At 38.5% G+C, this 16,100-nt stretch overlaps 1 protein-coding gene across 1 annotated transcript in view; it reads left to right on the top strand.

Moving 5' to 3' along the window:
- LOC129224938 (glutamate receptor ionotropic, kainate 2-like) overlaps nucleotides 1–15,665 on the top strand; it is a 56,890-nt gene extending 41,225 nt beyond the window's left edge. Inside the window, exons 11-16 of the mRNA XM_054859486.1 lie at nucleotides 940–1,301; nucleotides 2,371–2,569; nucleotides 4,496–4,721; nucleotides 9,362–9,633; nucleotides 13,969–14,202; nucleotides 14,861–15,665. Coding sequence (XP_054715461.1) covers nucleotides 940–1,301; nucleotides 2,371–2,569; nucleotides 4,496–4,721; nucleotides 9,362–9,633; nucleotides 13,969–14,151 — 1,242 coding nt within the window. The 3' untranslated portion in view covers nucleotides 14,152–14,202; nucleotides 14,861–15,665. The remainder of the gene's footprint in view (nucleotides 1–939; nucleotides 1,302–2,370; nucleotides 2,570–4,495; nucleotides 4,722–9,361; nucleotides 9,634–13,968; nucleotides 14,203–14,860) is intronic.
- Nucleotides 15,666–16,100: the final 435 nt, after the last annotated feature.

Below are 16,100 nucleotides of genomic sequence, written 5' to 3'. Positions count from 1 at the left end.
AAACGGTTGGAAAATTCGCCGTTCACATGTGAAAAGCAGTTGCCCAGACCCGAGAAAGCGGATTTACCTAGCAAGTAAACAAACTCGTTTCAAGTAGTGCATTCAGGGTCAAAACCTAGCATTTATTCCAGAAGGAAGAAAGATCCACATTTACACGGGAAATATCACAGAATGCGGTTTAAAGCAGGTTTTTTCTGGGGTCGAAAAACTTCATGTAAACGGAGCTATAGAGTAGAATTTCTTGCTCTATGGACCCTATTCACGGTTTGGCAACGGTCCCATCAGCTGTCCGTCTGCGGGTCTTTTGATCAACTACGCAGTGTTAGTAGTGCTAAAACAACTCGTTTTATTTAAGGATTGCTGGACTTCATACGCATCATGAAGATGATTCGGGCTTAGACTTATGACTGCATGAAAAATGCCCAGAAAAGGGAAAAGTAAAAAGAGAATTCGAGTTTTCACCATGGTTCCTGATGAGAAACCAAAGAGGCTTAAGCCCATGATAATACGATAATAAAGAGAGTGTTTCGTATGAAATGAATCGTTCATCATTCTTTTACAACGTTTCTTAGTTAAACACCTAAAAAACCTCCCGTTTTTAAATAGAAAGAAGAGTTTATAAACCGACAAAAGCCAGCTTTATTATTCGCTGTAGTACTGGATTTTTGTTTGCTACACTTCCCACAATGCACTGCAGTGACGTTTTAGATCCGCAGTGACGTCAGGTGAATAGTTTTTATCAAGATGGGCAAGAAAGAAGAAGGATTGACGGGCAAAACTACTATTAATAATGGATAGGCCTTTCAACATTTAAACATGATTTTCTCAAACAATAAAAGGATTGACGTTTCGCCTTCTTTACCTGTGCTCCTCAAATGTCATAACACACAATTATGTGATAGAGCCCCAACTAAACTCTCTCCTCTCTCTCTTCCACAGCGGGCTGATATCGCCATCGCCGACCTCACGATCACGTTCGAGCGTGAGCAGGCCGTCGATTTCACGATGCCCTTCATGAACCTTGGCATCAGTATCCTCTTCCGCAAGCCCGTCAAGAAGGTACCGAAGCTTTTCTCGTTCCTGTCGCCTCTCTCGCTCGAGGTGTGGGTGTACATGGCGACCGCCTTCCTCGGCGTCAGCCTCTTCCTCTTCATCGTGGCCCGGTTCAGCCCCTACGAGTGGACCAACCCGCACCCCTGCAACCCGAACCCGGAGGTGCTCGAGAACCAGTTCACGCTGCTCAACACGCTCTGGTTCACGGTCGGATGCCTCATGCAGCAGGGATGTGAACTCACGCCCAGGTGAGTGATGCCAAACTGAAGCTTCACGCTATAAAAGGTGGCGTGAACCAGTCATGTTGCAAGTTGCAGCAACGCAGAAGCGAAGTCGCATAAAAACCTGTCCCAAATGTGTCGCATTGTGACACCGGTGAGAGGTCATAATTCTGAAACTTTGTGACTATGACCATTGTAAAACACAGTGACGATCCTATAACTGGGACGAGACATGTAGCGCTATCAGGGTCATAACAAGTTTTGGGAATCAGTCCCATTCAGGAGTCCAAGTACTAAGTGAGGGAACCAAGAAACACTAAAAAGTTAGATGGCAAATTGCACCAAAAATTGTGTCAATTTTCTGATTACAGAGGCGGGTGCATAATTTTACTACATTTATTATATACGTTTGACCAAAATATAGTAAAATTAAGCATAATCTTTGTTGTCTGTAAATTGACAACACTTTTTGGTGGGAAATTTTTTCGAGGCGAGGCAAATAATTGAAACTGCAACCCTTACCCATCTTCCTTTTTGGTTTTGTATCAAGTTTCAATGAAAAAAACTAAAATGGAATATTGTTTGTAGTTGATGAGGTTGGTTTTCATCTACCTATTTTACTTTAATGTTATATTTAAAGGATAAAGCAGAAAAATTACGAGTAAATTCAAGAACCTTATTATTTCTTAGAGGGGGGGGGATTGTTTAACCGTGGTTGAGGCCCTGAATGGTTTTGCCACTTTCTAGTTTTACAATACTCGCCTTATACGTTAAAGATCGGACTAATAACCTATTTCTCTATCTGAAAATGGAAACAACTGTATAGTTTTTCAATGGGACAAAGATAAGACTTTTTACTCTATGCATGGAACCGCTTTGCATGCGTTAGTTTGGTGAACAGGGAATAAAATATTCTTCTTTTTAGCAAGTACTGTTTTTTTTTTTTTTTTCAATGCAATGTGTTTTATTTGCCTAAAACAGATTCGATTCTATTTACGTTGTTGGGGAGACTTCTCTACCTGGTCCACAATGTTGTATTAGAATCGTTGTTTCGTCTCTTTTTCAATAAATCATGGCTTTTATTTTGCTTTTCTAGAGCTCTGTCGACACGTGTCGTAGCATGCATCTGGTGGTTTTTCACTCTAATAATGGTTTCATCATACACCGCCAACTTGGCTGCATTTCTAACCGTAGAGCGCCTCGTTTCCCCCATTGAAGGAGCCGAAGATCTCGCCAAACAGTCACACATACAATACGGATGCGTTGATTCTGGTTCGACACAGGCTTTCTTCAAAGTAAGTAGGAAAATAGTCTTGAAAAGTTTCCTTGTTTCATAAAACTTCCAAAAATTCAACTCTCTCCGTGGAATGTCTCCTTTAGAACTATAATGTATCTTTAACTGTCGACCGTTAGTATATCAATCCGAAATTCTATAAAAGTAAACCAAAATTTATTCATTGTACATTTCCTTTTTGTTGGTGGTATTTTCATGCAAGATCATTTAGGGACACATTATAACTATTAAATCTCGCAAATAAACTTGCTTTACAAGAACAATAAATCCGCAAATAATTACTCAACCTCAAATGCTATGTTGGCAATTTTCATTTTATTCACGATGAAAATGATTTATTTCAAATACAGTTCTGAACTCACTGATCAAAATTATCCACGAATTCATTTACTTTTTTCTGAATTATTTATGTTGAACACTAATTCTTGCACTATTCATCTGATTTTTAAAGTGAATGATTTTAAGGGTAGCCTGTGTTCACACACACACAATGGACCAGTACATTCGAAGACGACAGAAAGAACGGCTTCTAGAAATGGCGAGAGAGTAAACAAATTTGTCAAAAGACACTTCAGTTCACTGCGAATTATTATCTTCCGGAATTCTTCATTTTCGTTTCAAATAATAATAGCAGTTAGACGTTCAGCTGGCATCAGTGAAACGATTTACATAATGCATTTTTAAATTTTTGCAAACGCATACGTATTATAGTCTTTTTGAAAAGCCTCGATTTAGGAACACTTCAGGAAAATTTTTCGCGATTTTATGGGAAAACATCTTCTACAGTGAAGCCACAGTCGCAGGTGTGTACCATGCAGGCACTGGCATGTAAGAACATGTAGGCCTTTCTGCTGAGTGCTTGTCCGAGTGTCTTTGCGGAGTCCAACAGAAAAGTACTGGAGGGAGTGAAAAATGAGAACTACACCTTCTCATTGTCCACCTCCTCTAAGTACGCCATTGGTATCTTTACTTTTGCGTTTGTTAGGTTGAATAAAAGAGGCTTTGCGGATACGAAGGGCGAACTCAACAAAAGGTGGTTTTGAGAAAAACGCATTTGAAACTTTTTCGGTAGGGACGTACTCAACAAAAATGGTATCACTCTTTAAGTATTTCGAAGGAGAACAAAGGCGAACTTAACATGAAAAACGAACCAGCATTCTCTGCCGGATTTAGATTCTGAGGATGAAAAAAAAAAAAAAACGAGCTGATGTGTGCATCACATGACTTTCTTTTACTCCAATTTAATGTCATTTCCCCATTACTGGCAATTTTAATGTGATTCAATAGTTTACTCTCTAAATATCACCAATAGTGGCCAAATTAAAACAGATTTACAATAAAAAATCGCCAAATTTGTCGCTAAGTTGGCGACCAAAAGACTGGCGATATATCGCCAAGTGTCCGACAAATTATAACACCACTTAAATTTACATCGAAATTAACAATGATTTCCTCTCGAAAAGGGACAAAAGACCCCTTTAGAAACACCCGAATGCAACCAAAAGGGGAGGTGCACAACTAGACCCCCACTAGGAGTCTACGTACCAATTTCCAACTTTCTAGGACATGCCGTTCTTGAGTTATGCGACATACATACGTACATACGCTCATACATACGTACATACAGACGTCACGAGAAAATTCGTTGTAATTAACTCGGGAATCGTCATTACGGATATTGCGCGTGTCTATACGTTCTTAGGAACTTATCCACGCGTGGTCGAGTCGAAAAAAAAAACTCAATATTCATTCAGGGGTGAGTAAAATAAAAATTAGGGTCGATTTTTGAGTGAAAATTTTTTCGCGAATACAATACTTTCTTTTTTGTAAAAGGAAGTAAAAAAGGTTCGCACATCGTATCCATAGCGTTTCAAATGTATTTTCTGGTTGGATTTAAATCAGAAGATAACGAAAATTGCTTTTGCAGGAGTCTAGCATCCCGACGTATAAGAGGATGTGGGCCTTCATGCAGAGTGCTCGCCCGAGCGTCTTCACCGAATCCAACAGCAAAGGCGTGGAGCGAGTCAAGAAGGAGAACTACGCCTTCCTCATGGAATCCACCTCCATCGAGTACATCGTCGAGAGGGAGTGCGGACTCACGCAGATCGGAGGCTTGCTCGACAACAAAGGCTACGGGGTGGCCACCCCTTCAGGTAGGCTGGAGCTTGGTGAATAGCCGAACAAAAGACTCTCTCATTTTGAATTTGGTCGGTTCTGCCAACAAAAGATTCTGGCGTGACGTGTTCCCGCCAGGAAGACGGGAATTTCAAACAAACCGTCATTATGCGTTGCCAAGCAAGAAACAACGCAATGGTTCTGACAAGTTGAGCAATGACCTTGACAATGCTTTTTTCTTTTTCGGTAGTTCAGTGAAAACTAAAGCCCTAGATTGTAGCTTAAGTAGCCACACGTCCGCCATCTTGGGGCTAAATGCCGCTTTTCTAAATATGTCTGCCATAATCATGATCTGGCCGTGTTTTTCTTTTTGATTGTGGATTAACACATCTGGAAGAAGAAATCACAATCAAGAAGCTAAACAAGCTAGTTTACCATTGCAGACATACGAAGAAAGCATCGTTTAGCCCCAAGATGGTAGAAGTGTCGCTACTTATTTTACAATTCAGGTATTCTATGAAAACGAGGTGTGTTATTGGCACGGGTTTGAGTTGGAATTCCTGTATAAGACTGCTACGAAATTAATCCAATTCAACTCAGTGCCGATGACCCTTCTCTTTTTCCCCAAAAAGGGGTAAATATTCTGAGGGTCCTTGTTCAACTCATCAGAGCTTTTGAAGTACTCGAAACATAACTGGAGCATCAAATGATAAAAACCCCCGTTGAAGAATTTTTCTGCAATAGGCACGTCGACGGCAGTATCAATAAAAGTGAGTTTTGGAGACTTTTGATGAAATGATGTTTTGCAAATGTCCATGAAATAGTGAAATTTGAAATTAGGAAACTGGTGAAAAAATGCTTTATTTTCAGTGTGAAAAAACAGCATGTTCAGACAATAAAACTAAGTAAGATAGATGAAAAAAAATTCAAAAAAAAAAAAGAGAGAGAGAGAGAAAGAAAAAAAATGGATACTGCCGTTTGCCTGTCCCAGGACAGAAATATATTTACTCCAATTCAAGCGGCGAAACTATCCCTCAGCATCGCATATACCGGTTTGTTTGGAATCCCCTCTTTTCAAGCAAGCACTAGAAGTTACCTCTAAAACCACCTAAAGGGGTAACCATAGGTAGGCAGCTTCAAAACCTCGGAAACGAACCATATCTTTGGTGTCGGAGATTTTCGGATAGAATTCAAACACGTGTTGTCCTCAAAATATTAGTTATTTGAGAGTGAAGATTCAAGGAACAAATTCAAAATGTACATGGATTAGCATCGGAAAAATTTCATAAACGTATTAAAAGAAACCATTATTCAATGTATAATTTTTGTACACTGTGTATAATTTTTATAGTTGGTAAGGACAAGCCAAATGAAGGTCATTATTTTTTCACAAAAACAGCCAGAATTTTCTCCTGGAGAGAGGGAGGGGTGATCATATAGTCCTACATGCTAGTATATTCATTGGCGTCGTCGGATAACATTTATTGCGGGGAGGGACGAACTTTAACACAGCTAATTTCAAGCTGCTTCAAAAAAAAAAAAAAAAAAAAGTATAAAAAAATGTATACATGGTAAAAATGGATTAGCATTGTCATTTAATACATAATATTAAAAACTGAAACATCTTTATCAGCATAAAGAAACTTTTCCTAGCCAGGATGTGTGATAAAACTGTTTATTTTCCTGTCTGCGATTTTTTTCTAATGAAGTGTTAACACAAGAGAACAGGATTTAATCACTTTTTGTGTATTTTGAGCTTAGTTAACCTACTAAACCATAATTTTGATTCAGAAATGGGGGGTCCGGGAGTTTCTTCCGGAAAATTTTCGAAATTGTTGTTTTAAAAATTCAGTTTTAGACGATTTTTGGTGATGTTTGAGAGAAGAGAGATTCGGGGGCCGTCTCCGGAATTTTTTCGTAATCGAAGTTTTAAAAACACAATTGTAGGCCATGTTTGGGAACAAACAGTTTTTTGAAGTTGAAAAAGTTGAATTTAGATGACTTTCGATGGTTTAGGGAAAAGGAATTTCAAGGCTTCTTTCCGAAACTTTTTTCGAAAGTTTAGGTATAAACGGCGAAGTTTTAGACGCTCTTTGGTTAGGAAGAAAGGTTCAGGGATCTTAGAAATTTTTTCACAGTTGAAGCCCTGAAGACGAAAGTCAAGACGATTTCTGATAGTGGGGAGTGAGTGTTTTTCCAATATTACGGTGAGGACCCTCTCCTGGTAGTTTTTCGACATTGAAATTGTAAATATGCAATTGTAGGCTATCGTTGCTGACGTTAGGGGAAGAAATGGTATTTAGATACTCTCCCTTGCTTTCAAAATAAAAGTTTCAAAAACACAATTTTAGGCGACCTCTTATGAAGTGGCTTGAATAAGGCTTGAGGAGAGTCTTTTTCTTTTTCAAAACCATTTGACTGCTTTGGTTTTTCATACAGAAATTTTCAATTTCCAGCCGGATATTTATTTGAAATACATCTGCGACTTCAGTAAAAGCACTTTTAACATTTTGGACTAGTGTAATGTATTTAACACCAGTGACGTCGCTATTGGGGACGGGACGAGGCGGTGTGATGTCCCCCTTCGGATGTCCCCCGTATGTAGGGTGAAACCCAAAGTGAAATGTAAAATTTCAAGTTTTTGAAAAATATGAAGCTAAAGTGCATTCTTAAGACTACAAATTCAAAATTTTTCCGGGGGGAAAACTTCCGAACCGCCCCTTTCCCCTTTTTCTACTCCTCATCATGGAGTGAATACTATTCTCAGGATTAGGTTCATGTTGTCAATACTTAAGCCTAGTCGTGAGTTCCTGTAAAAAAAAAAAGGGGGGGTGCCATTATCTTCACTTGTGTTTGACATAATTAAAAGGTCATCAATTTCATACACCCCCTTACTTTTTTGACCATTTGACGGCCTATTGTATGGATTTCATGTTTTCTTTTTTTACATAGACTATTTAAAGTTTTTTTTTTCTTTTTTTTTACGTTTGTGGGGGAAGGGGGAGGGATACAACGCAAATTACCTCCCCGGGTGTCACCCATGCTAGGTACGCTATTGTTAACACTTATATATTAGGTCTATTTTTTAACTTTATTATAAATATCATGCCTCCTGAATATCTTAATAAAATTTTTTGTTTTACTTTTTTTTTCGAACATTCAAGTACTTAGAACTTTTGTTGTGATTATTTCATTACAATATTTTAAATCTTTCTCGCAGTATTTCAGCTTTTTTTTCTATTTAAAACATGCTTTGGTCACCCAGGTGAGGTAATTTAATAAGACAGAATCTCGATGCTCCTAAATTATATTTTAAGATTGCATTTAGAAAAAAAAAGATATATATATATATATATTACCTATATTGTATTTGCTCGTTTATCATCTGCTTGTTCATTTTTAAACCTGTCTTCTAGCCTCGACATATTTTTTTTTTTTTTTTGAAAAAACTTACATTGAGTATCTACCCTTTGCTCCCCCTCCCGCCCCTCCGTGAAAATTCGAAATGACGGATTTGCTGCGAGGTAGTTTAGGCTCCTTATAATTAGCGATGCTTATTCTTTGCTTCTAAGCTTTCATTGCAGACAGTTGCTTTCCTTTTGTGTAAGTGTTGAATGTAATCGCATTCTCTATTGGTTTAAAAGAAAGAACTGTGCTTATTTCTTATTGGAAGAGACATTTGCAGCTTTCCACGGAGTTCGCGAAATCTCTTCTTTAATCCACCATCGGACTTAGGAGAAAGCTTATTGCTATTTGAGAAACATCATTGGATGCTGAAAATCTGCCCTCTATTCTATTTAAAGAGCCGCAGTCTTGTTTATCGGTCTTCACTACTTTTCTCTATGTCTTGCTGTATGTGTGTCCCCATGTTTCGTATTAAACGTATTTGTTTATGTTCAGCTGTCTGAATCTCTGCTTTACACAGCCATTCAACAGTAAGCAATAGTGTAGTGGTGTTTGGTGCTTCGAAATGAAACTACTGTCCAACCACGGATTGCATGGAATTTTCAAACGTCCAGATAAGACGAATCTATGTGAATAAGGGGGAAAAGTAAAAATTTCATGCGCGTATTCCGCTGATTTGAATGCGACTCTGCTTCTGCAAAAGCTGACATCGGTAAAAAATAATAGATTCGTCCATTTCCGGCTATAAAACGGATGTTTGTCTTTCCATACGATCCGTGGTCAGACAGTACCTGAACTTTGGCGCGCATTTAAATATGTGAAAAAGTCATAATGTCTTTTATGTCATTCGCTTCTTTTGTCTGCTGTTGCTAAATTGTTCTTCTTATTTTGTTAGTTAAATATATCTCAAATTTTAAAAACTGTTGCTGATACAGCAAAATGCAATAATCACAGCGATATAGAATCGTCGGATACCATGTGACGAAAGCGGAGCCATGTGCCTTTTCCTGGTAAACGAACAATACTTTGTATTTGAAGTCACTAAGCAGGCCCGGATATATAAATTTTGGGCCCCCCTGCAAAAAATCAGCATGCCCCTAACTGCCTACTGGATCTCTAAGCCACTTAGAGCCACGGGCCCCTTTAGTACAGTGGGCCCCTCGCACTGCTGGTAAGTAGATCCGAACCTGTCACTAAGCCAACAAGTGTACAACATGTAAAAAACCCAGTAAAAGTATGCCAACAAGCAGAAAAAACCTTTTTTTTTTCAAAGGGTCGCCGTATCGGACTCCGCTGTCGAGCGCCATTCTGAAGCTGCAAGAGAGCGGCACCCTGCACGTCCTGAAGGAGCGCTGGTGGAAGCAGCGCGGAGGGGGCGGACTGTGCAGCAAAGACGACACTGGAACGGGAGGATCTGCCTCCGCTCTAAGCCTCGCCAACGTGGGCGGGGTCTTTGTAGTGCTGGGGGCGGGGCTAGTGGCGGCTTGCCTTGTCGCCGCCGTCGAGTTCATCTGGAAGGCCAGGAAACTCGACAGCGAGGAAAGGGTGAGAACCGAAGTCACTTTTCATCACTTTACAGTTTTTAATTTTTAGATTTGTTCATCTTGTTTGTTGGGGCAAGAGCTTCTGCGGTCCTGTAATCTAGGCCGCTATTTCACAAAAAAGACTCGATATCAGTGCCCTACTTGGGTCGCGGGAACGAAACCACCTCCCCTCTCTTGCTTAATGGAAATTCAGGGCTTCCTGCTGGAGAATAGAGTTGGAGCTAAATTGCACCAGACGAAATTCATTTCTTGATTTTGATCATACAGCTAAGGGCTATACACTAATAGGTGGAATGAGGTGGAGAATCATAGTGAAGAGCCCCTTGGGGAAATCTGCCTTTCTGGTGAACTTCTAAACGTAGATGCCTAATATTTGCAAATTGATTAAGAGAAAATCTAGAAAACTTCCATTGAGTAATGATATAACTTCTTTTGTCAATTGTGGTACATCCACGATGTTTCCAGTTGAAGTTTCGGTAATCTCACGATGAAGCCTCAGGCACAGCAAAAATGATTTCAGAAGAGAAGTTTGTGCATAAAGCTCACTCAAAATGGATCACGAATTTAATTCCCATTAGTTATGCATCAGTTCCAGACTTGATGGTTCAGTTTCTGAAAGGATAATATCCTTTGCTTTTCAGGGGTAATTTTATTGTGTATTTTCAAGCACTTAGGTACATAATCAATAATACTTTTAAAATTTCGTCTTTTCTCTTAAAATCATTTGGATGTACTTATGAATTTCAGTTACCTCCTGGTAAAGGCAGGAAAACTAATGAAGAACTGTAGAAATCAGTTGAGTTTCTTTTAAAAGATTCTAATGCTCAGTAACAATAGAGTGCTCAGTAATGCAATGCTTTATAGCCGAGAACGTTTCTGATATCAGTGTCTCTCATGTTCTTTTACTCCAGTATTTATGCTTCTCTTTGTAGTACTGGGGTGAACTTGACCACAGTTACAAAAAATCTGCATTACTCAGATTCTGTAAGAGGATCTCTACAGTTAGCGGTAGAGCTAACTTGACAAAGCCTGAATAGACATCACTGTATGCGCTACCGGTTCAGCTTTGCCCCAATGGGGTCGTTTCCAATATTTTAAAAGTATTTTTTTTTTCTGAAAGAACATGCTTAAAAACATAGGATCTAACCATTTTTTAACTAATTTGTTTAAGTTTAATATTTTTAAAAATATACTTAAATCGGCGCGCAATCATCTTTTACGCTTCCGCTGATGACGTCACAAACGATGAAATGCCATTCTGTGTTGCCATTCACAGAGCAAAATATTTAATTCGCATCTTTACTCACGTGTATTGGCAACGATATGGTTGATAGCAAGCGTAGAGCGCAATTTTAATTCGCTTCTTGATAATCATAACGTGGAAACGCGGTACAAAGATGCGCCAAAAAGCATCATTTGTGACGTCATCTAGACAAGAGCTTCGCAACCGGTGTGCCGCGGCACACTAGTGCGCCGTGACAAGGAACCTGGTGTGCCGCGGTATTTTCGTAGTTTTATAAAAGGAAAGAGCTTTGATGCATTTTGTTTTAAAGTTACGACCAAATAGCGTTTGTATCGTTCTGTAACTTCTCAATTCATCCTGTCGATTATGTGCAATTAGTCATACCCGACAAGGAAAGAGGCGGGATTTGCTGCCCCAACTCTCTTAAGCTTCTTGTGATCCTATTACAGTTTTGGAAAACGGACTCTAATTTCCACGAAATCAACTAATTATACAGAATTTTTTATAAATCTTTCGCAAACGAGAGTATTGCTAACTCCCCCAGGCAGGGATCGTGCTCTCCCGCCCAGAATTTTAGCCCCAGCTTTAGCTTTTGTTTTCCTCTTTTCCAGTTCCGATACTAATTTCATTTTATCGTAGTTTCTCAAAGCTCGGTTCTGAGACTTAGCAAAATAGAAAGTAAAAGTCATACACTGTTTCCTCCATCGTGAAGCTCTCATGGCAAAGAACTTACCAGATGAGTTGAAGTCAGCTTTGGTCGAAGTCGTGAAAATCGTGAATTTCATAAAATCGAGGCTGTTTAATTCTCGTCTTTTCTCCGTACTTTGTGAATAAGGGGAGGGGGGGGGCAGATCTCCACTCCCTACTTCTTCATACAGAGATGCGCTGGCTTTCATGTGGTAAGGTACTGCACACAATTTTTGGATTGAGGCACGAGGTACAACAGTTTTTGATTTTAAAAAACGAAATGCAGCCAGTTAGTTGAAAAAGACAAATATTGGCTGGCAAAACTAGCGTACCTGGCTGACATTTTTGAACACCTAAACGAGTTGAATCGGAAAATGCAAGGACAAGGGGAGAATTTGGGTTACATATATGGATAAGCTAAACGGGTTCAAATAAAAAATTCAGCTCTAGAGAGAAGAAGTAGATCGTGGCTCATTGGACATGTTCAAACGGAGCGTCAACATGGTATATGAAGGAAATGGCATGGAAAAAAAGCTGCTCAACATGGTGACAGAGTATTTAGACATGCTACAGGACAAGTTTAAGCACTATTTCAAGAATACTAACATAGAACAGTATGACTGGAATCTCGATCGATTCTCTTCATCTGCGGATGCATCAGTTAAAGATCTTTCTTTGAAGAAGCGAGAAGAATTTATGGACCTCAAGAGCAACCATTCTCTTAAACTTAAGTTGAGCGAAGAGCCTCTAAACGAATTTTGGTTTTTGGTTAAAAATGAGTATCCCTCCATCTCTTGCCTTGCTATTGATGAGCTGCTACCATTTTCAACTACATACGATTGCGAACTCAGCTTCTCAGCCCTCACACTTATAAAAAAAAACAGCAAGAGATCATCTCTAAAGAGTCTGGATTAAGAACTTCTTGTAGCTCTTTCCAGCATAGAACTGAATATCAAACATCTTTGCTCCTCGAGGCAGGCTCAAGTGTCTCTTTAATGTCAAACGGAAGTTAGGTGCTTGGTTATAATTTCTTGCTTGCTTCTTTCTTGAAACATTATTTAGCAAATCGTTTAACTGCAGTGTGCACATTAATGACATGTTTGACAGAAATGCTTTGAAACATATGAAACATAATTTTCTGTAAAGTCTGATATAGGTAGTTTTGTTGTTCATTATCAACCTCAATACATTCGAAATATTTCTACTTTCTAAATAAATTTAAATACACTACGTTAGTTATAATTGTTTTATTCATATGAAAAAAGCCCCCCCCCCTCCGTCTTTTTACCAGTGAATGATAAAAACATTTCTATATTACCAATGCGAAATTAAGTTCAGTGTGCCCCGTTGATCAAGAAATTTCTTAAGTGTGCCTCAAAGTAAAAAAGGTTGAGAAGCACTGTAGACTACGCCTTGTTTGAAAAATCGGACATTTTAAAAAATTAATTAAAAAATAACTGTTGGGAAAATGAAAGAATTTTCTGAGTCCATGTTATTTTTTTTGCTTATTGTATCAATTTCGGTGACTAAAAGTACTACTTTTGGCTGAAGGAAACAACCCCATTATAGTGTCTTTAGTTCTTGTTTGAGTTTCGAATTGCTTGTACATAGTTTTAACGTTACGCTACTGCGAGAGCGTTCCAGTGTGGTCAGTGTTTTCTCCTTGAAACGCTCTTGGTAACGGCTTGGCTCATTGTAGTCTCGGGCATACACTAAGAGTTTTGAATGGGGTTTTAAATTTCTTCTGATTTCTGCTAAGATGTAGTCATTAGCTTTTAGAGTAGCAACGAAGTGCCTACGTTTTTCTCTCAAATGCCCATTAACTCCATCGCTTTTTAGGATTAAAGAATTAAATACACAATAAAGAAAAATAATGCCCAAAGACGGATTGAGGGGTAAATTAGCCAATCCATGCGACTTCAGTTATTCTTTGCTCAAGAATTTACTAGCCTCAGCATTAGACTTGCTGACGCCAGAAACAGCAATATATATCTCTTCTATGAGTTGTGCGTGCGAATGCTATAGTTCAGAAAACATACACACACGGAAAAAAAAGTCATATACAGTCGATCCCGCTTAATGGAATAGCCATTTAGCCTCAAAAAATATTCTAAAAAGCGGGATATTCCATTGAGCGGGATCAAAATAATACATTGCATTGGTTTGATACATTGAAAATGTATTATATTAAGCGGGATATTCTTTTAACCGATATTCTAATAAACGGGCTCAACTGTATGCTTTTAAACAATTTTCATAGAACTAAGAAATGTAAATAATTACCTTTGTCTCAGGCATCTTCACCTCTTTATCGCAATGATATACTTTGTTTGAATGCTTGATGTTAAGGCGATTACATAAGCTGTAAATTATTACATTGCCTGATGCAATCTCGTTCATTAACAGGAACCCCTGTGCGTGCTGTTCTGTCGTGAGCTGCGTTTTGCCATCTTCTGTGGAGGGTCGACGAAGCCCCTGCAACCGAAAAGGAGTGGAGGGGCAGACGACCGGCAAGGCCCAGAGAACGGGCTGCCCTTCATGCCCCTGACGGGCTTCAGCAACGTCACCACCAAGGAGACCTTCTCTTGACACGAAGAGACTGGGGGAGGAATTCCCCTTGAGCCCACTGCAGATGAACAAGTGAGTAATGCTGGCTTCACATATTTAATTAACACCCTCGTCATGTGAATCATTAAGTTATTGGCTGTTAATTATTCCACTGCTAAAAATGGTGTAGGCTGCCACTCAAAGTCCTCTGAAATATAATTACGATGTTCACGTCGTAATTGAATTGCAGAGCAGGCCCACCTTTGGGTGATCAGAGTTCATTGGTTGGTTCATTGGTTGAAAGTACATTCGTTTTTTTTTTTTTTTAAATAGTAGTACATTTCTTTTACGCGATCAATACCAATCACGCAATACAATGTAGGCTTCTCCTCTTCAACCAGTATTGTAAAAAAAAGGTGTGTCTGCAGAGATTGGCGTGAGAAGCAATTTATCGGTAAAGAACGCGTTCACACTTTTCAAATGTTGCATCAACGGGTTTTTTTACTACTGGTGTAGTCCTGGAAAAAAAATAATAAGGGGCCACTTGCAGATACTAACATGAGAATCGATGAGATTGAAAGACTTAAAGTCCCCCTTTGACTACACAATTTTGTTTCGCAGATTTTAAGACCGGTGGTTGATATTTACAAAGCAGCATTATAAATCTAACCAGAGAAAAACAACGGAGCCGCATTTGGCGGGTTGAACCTTAGTGCGAACTCAAACTGATGTTTATTTATTTTTTTGGCAGGTTAGCTACTATCGTTATGCTCAGTACGATGTGTCTGACATCTAATAGAATGACCACAGAAGCACATTTTCAGCACTTCTCACTCAGCACCACAACCAGTGTTGGAACAGCTCTACTCCACTCGACCACAGCAGAACCTGTTCTGCCTCGCCATAAGAGTCTTCAATGCAAAACGGACCACAGCAACTGTTACTTTACTTAGAACTCATTTAACTGCTTTTGGAATTCGGACCACGAACAACAGCTGTTCTATCACGCCAAGATATCGTCGAAATAAATTTTAGAGTGCCATAACTCTTATTCTACGGCGTCCTTTAGATCTTCGAAATAGTTGGAACATTCCATCCTCTCGTACTCAAGTTTAGATGTTTTATTCCTTTTGATTCGTGGGTACTACGAACAGCCGTTGTTCTACAACGTAAATTTCTTCCATGAAGCAGAGAGACCAATAGTTGATCAGCCAAATAAGTACTTTATTTCCATTGTCTAAATGTTTGCTATATTTTTTAATTCCTTGCATTAGCTGTTTTGTGTATTCAAAGCAGCAAACTAGTTGTTGGTAACGGACTGTTAAGCTTTATAATTGTTTAAATGTTTACTTTGTCATGCTTGGATGTACGTTTACAAATTCATCCCCGTCCAAAAAATATCTTGAAGATAAAAAAAAATCAAGAAAATTAATGTTGCTTTCTGACCTAAAACAATTATCGTCCCAATTTCCCTTATTCTTAAAATATTACAGCCTCAATCAATTTTACATTCTTCATTGCTGGTTGAATATGAAAATTTTGCTCAATATTGGAAATATATAAATATATTATACGAAATTGTTATTTCTTCCTCAGATAATTCTGTTTGTCTTCCTACAGAATCATTTTTGGGCTTATAATAATAAGCTCAAAAATGAAAATGCTCAAAAAAGTTGCTCATTTTTCAGCAATAACTGCTTGCAAATGTTACAAAATTAAATAACTTTTTCGATTTTTAATAACTGTGTTGCTTAAAATAATTTACATGTTTCCTTTGAAGATGACGGGGCAAATTGTTCAAGAGTTCAATAACTTTGATTGTGATTAAACTGTAACTAATTCAAATGCCTAACGAATTCTTACCAATTCACATACATGTAGGATACTGTGTTACTTTATTGTTGAATTATAAGAGTTTTTCAGAGATCAATGTGGTTGAGTCAAATGGTAAAAAAAGAGAATTCATTTATATATATTTTTGAAATATTAAC

The sequence above is a fragment of the Uloborus diversus genome, chromosome 6 (genome assembly GCF_026930045.1).
Source record: "Uloborus diversus isolate 005 chromosome 6, Udiv.v.3.1, whole genome shotgun sequence".
NCBI classification, from domain to species: Eukaryota; Metazoa; Arthropoda; class Arachnida; order Araneae; family Uloboridae; genus Uloborus; species Uloborus diversus.
This window is presented reverse-complemented; position numbering and strand designations above follow the sequence as displayed.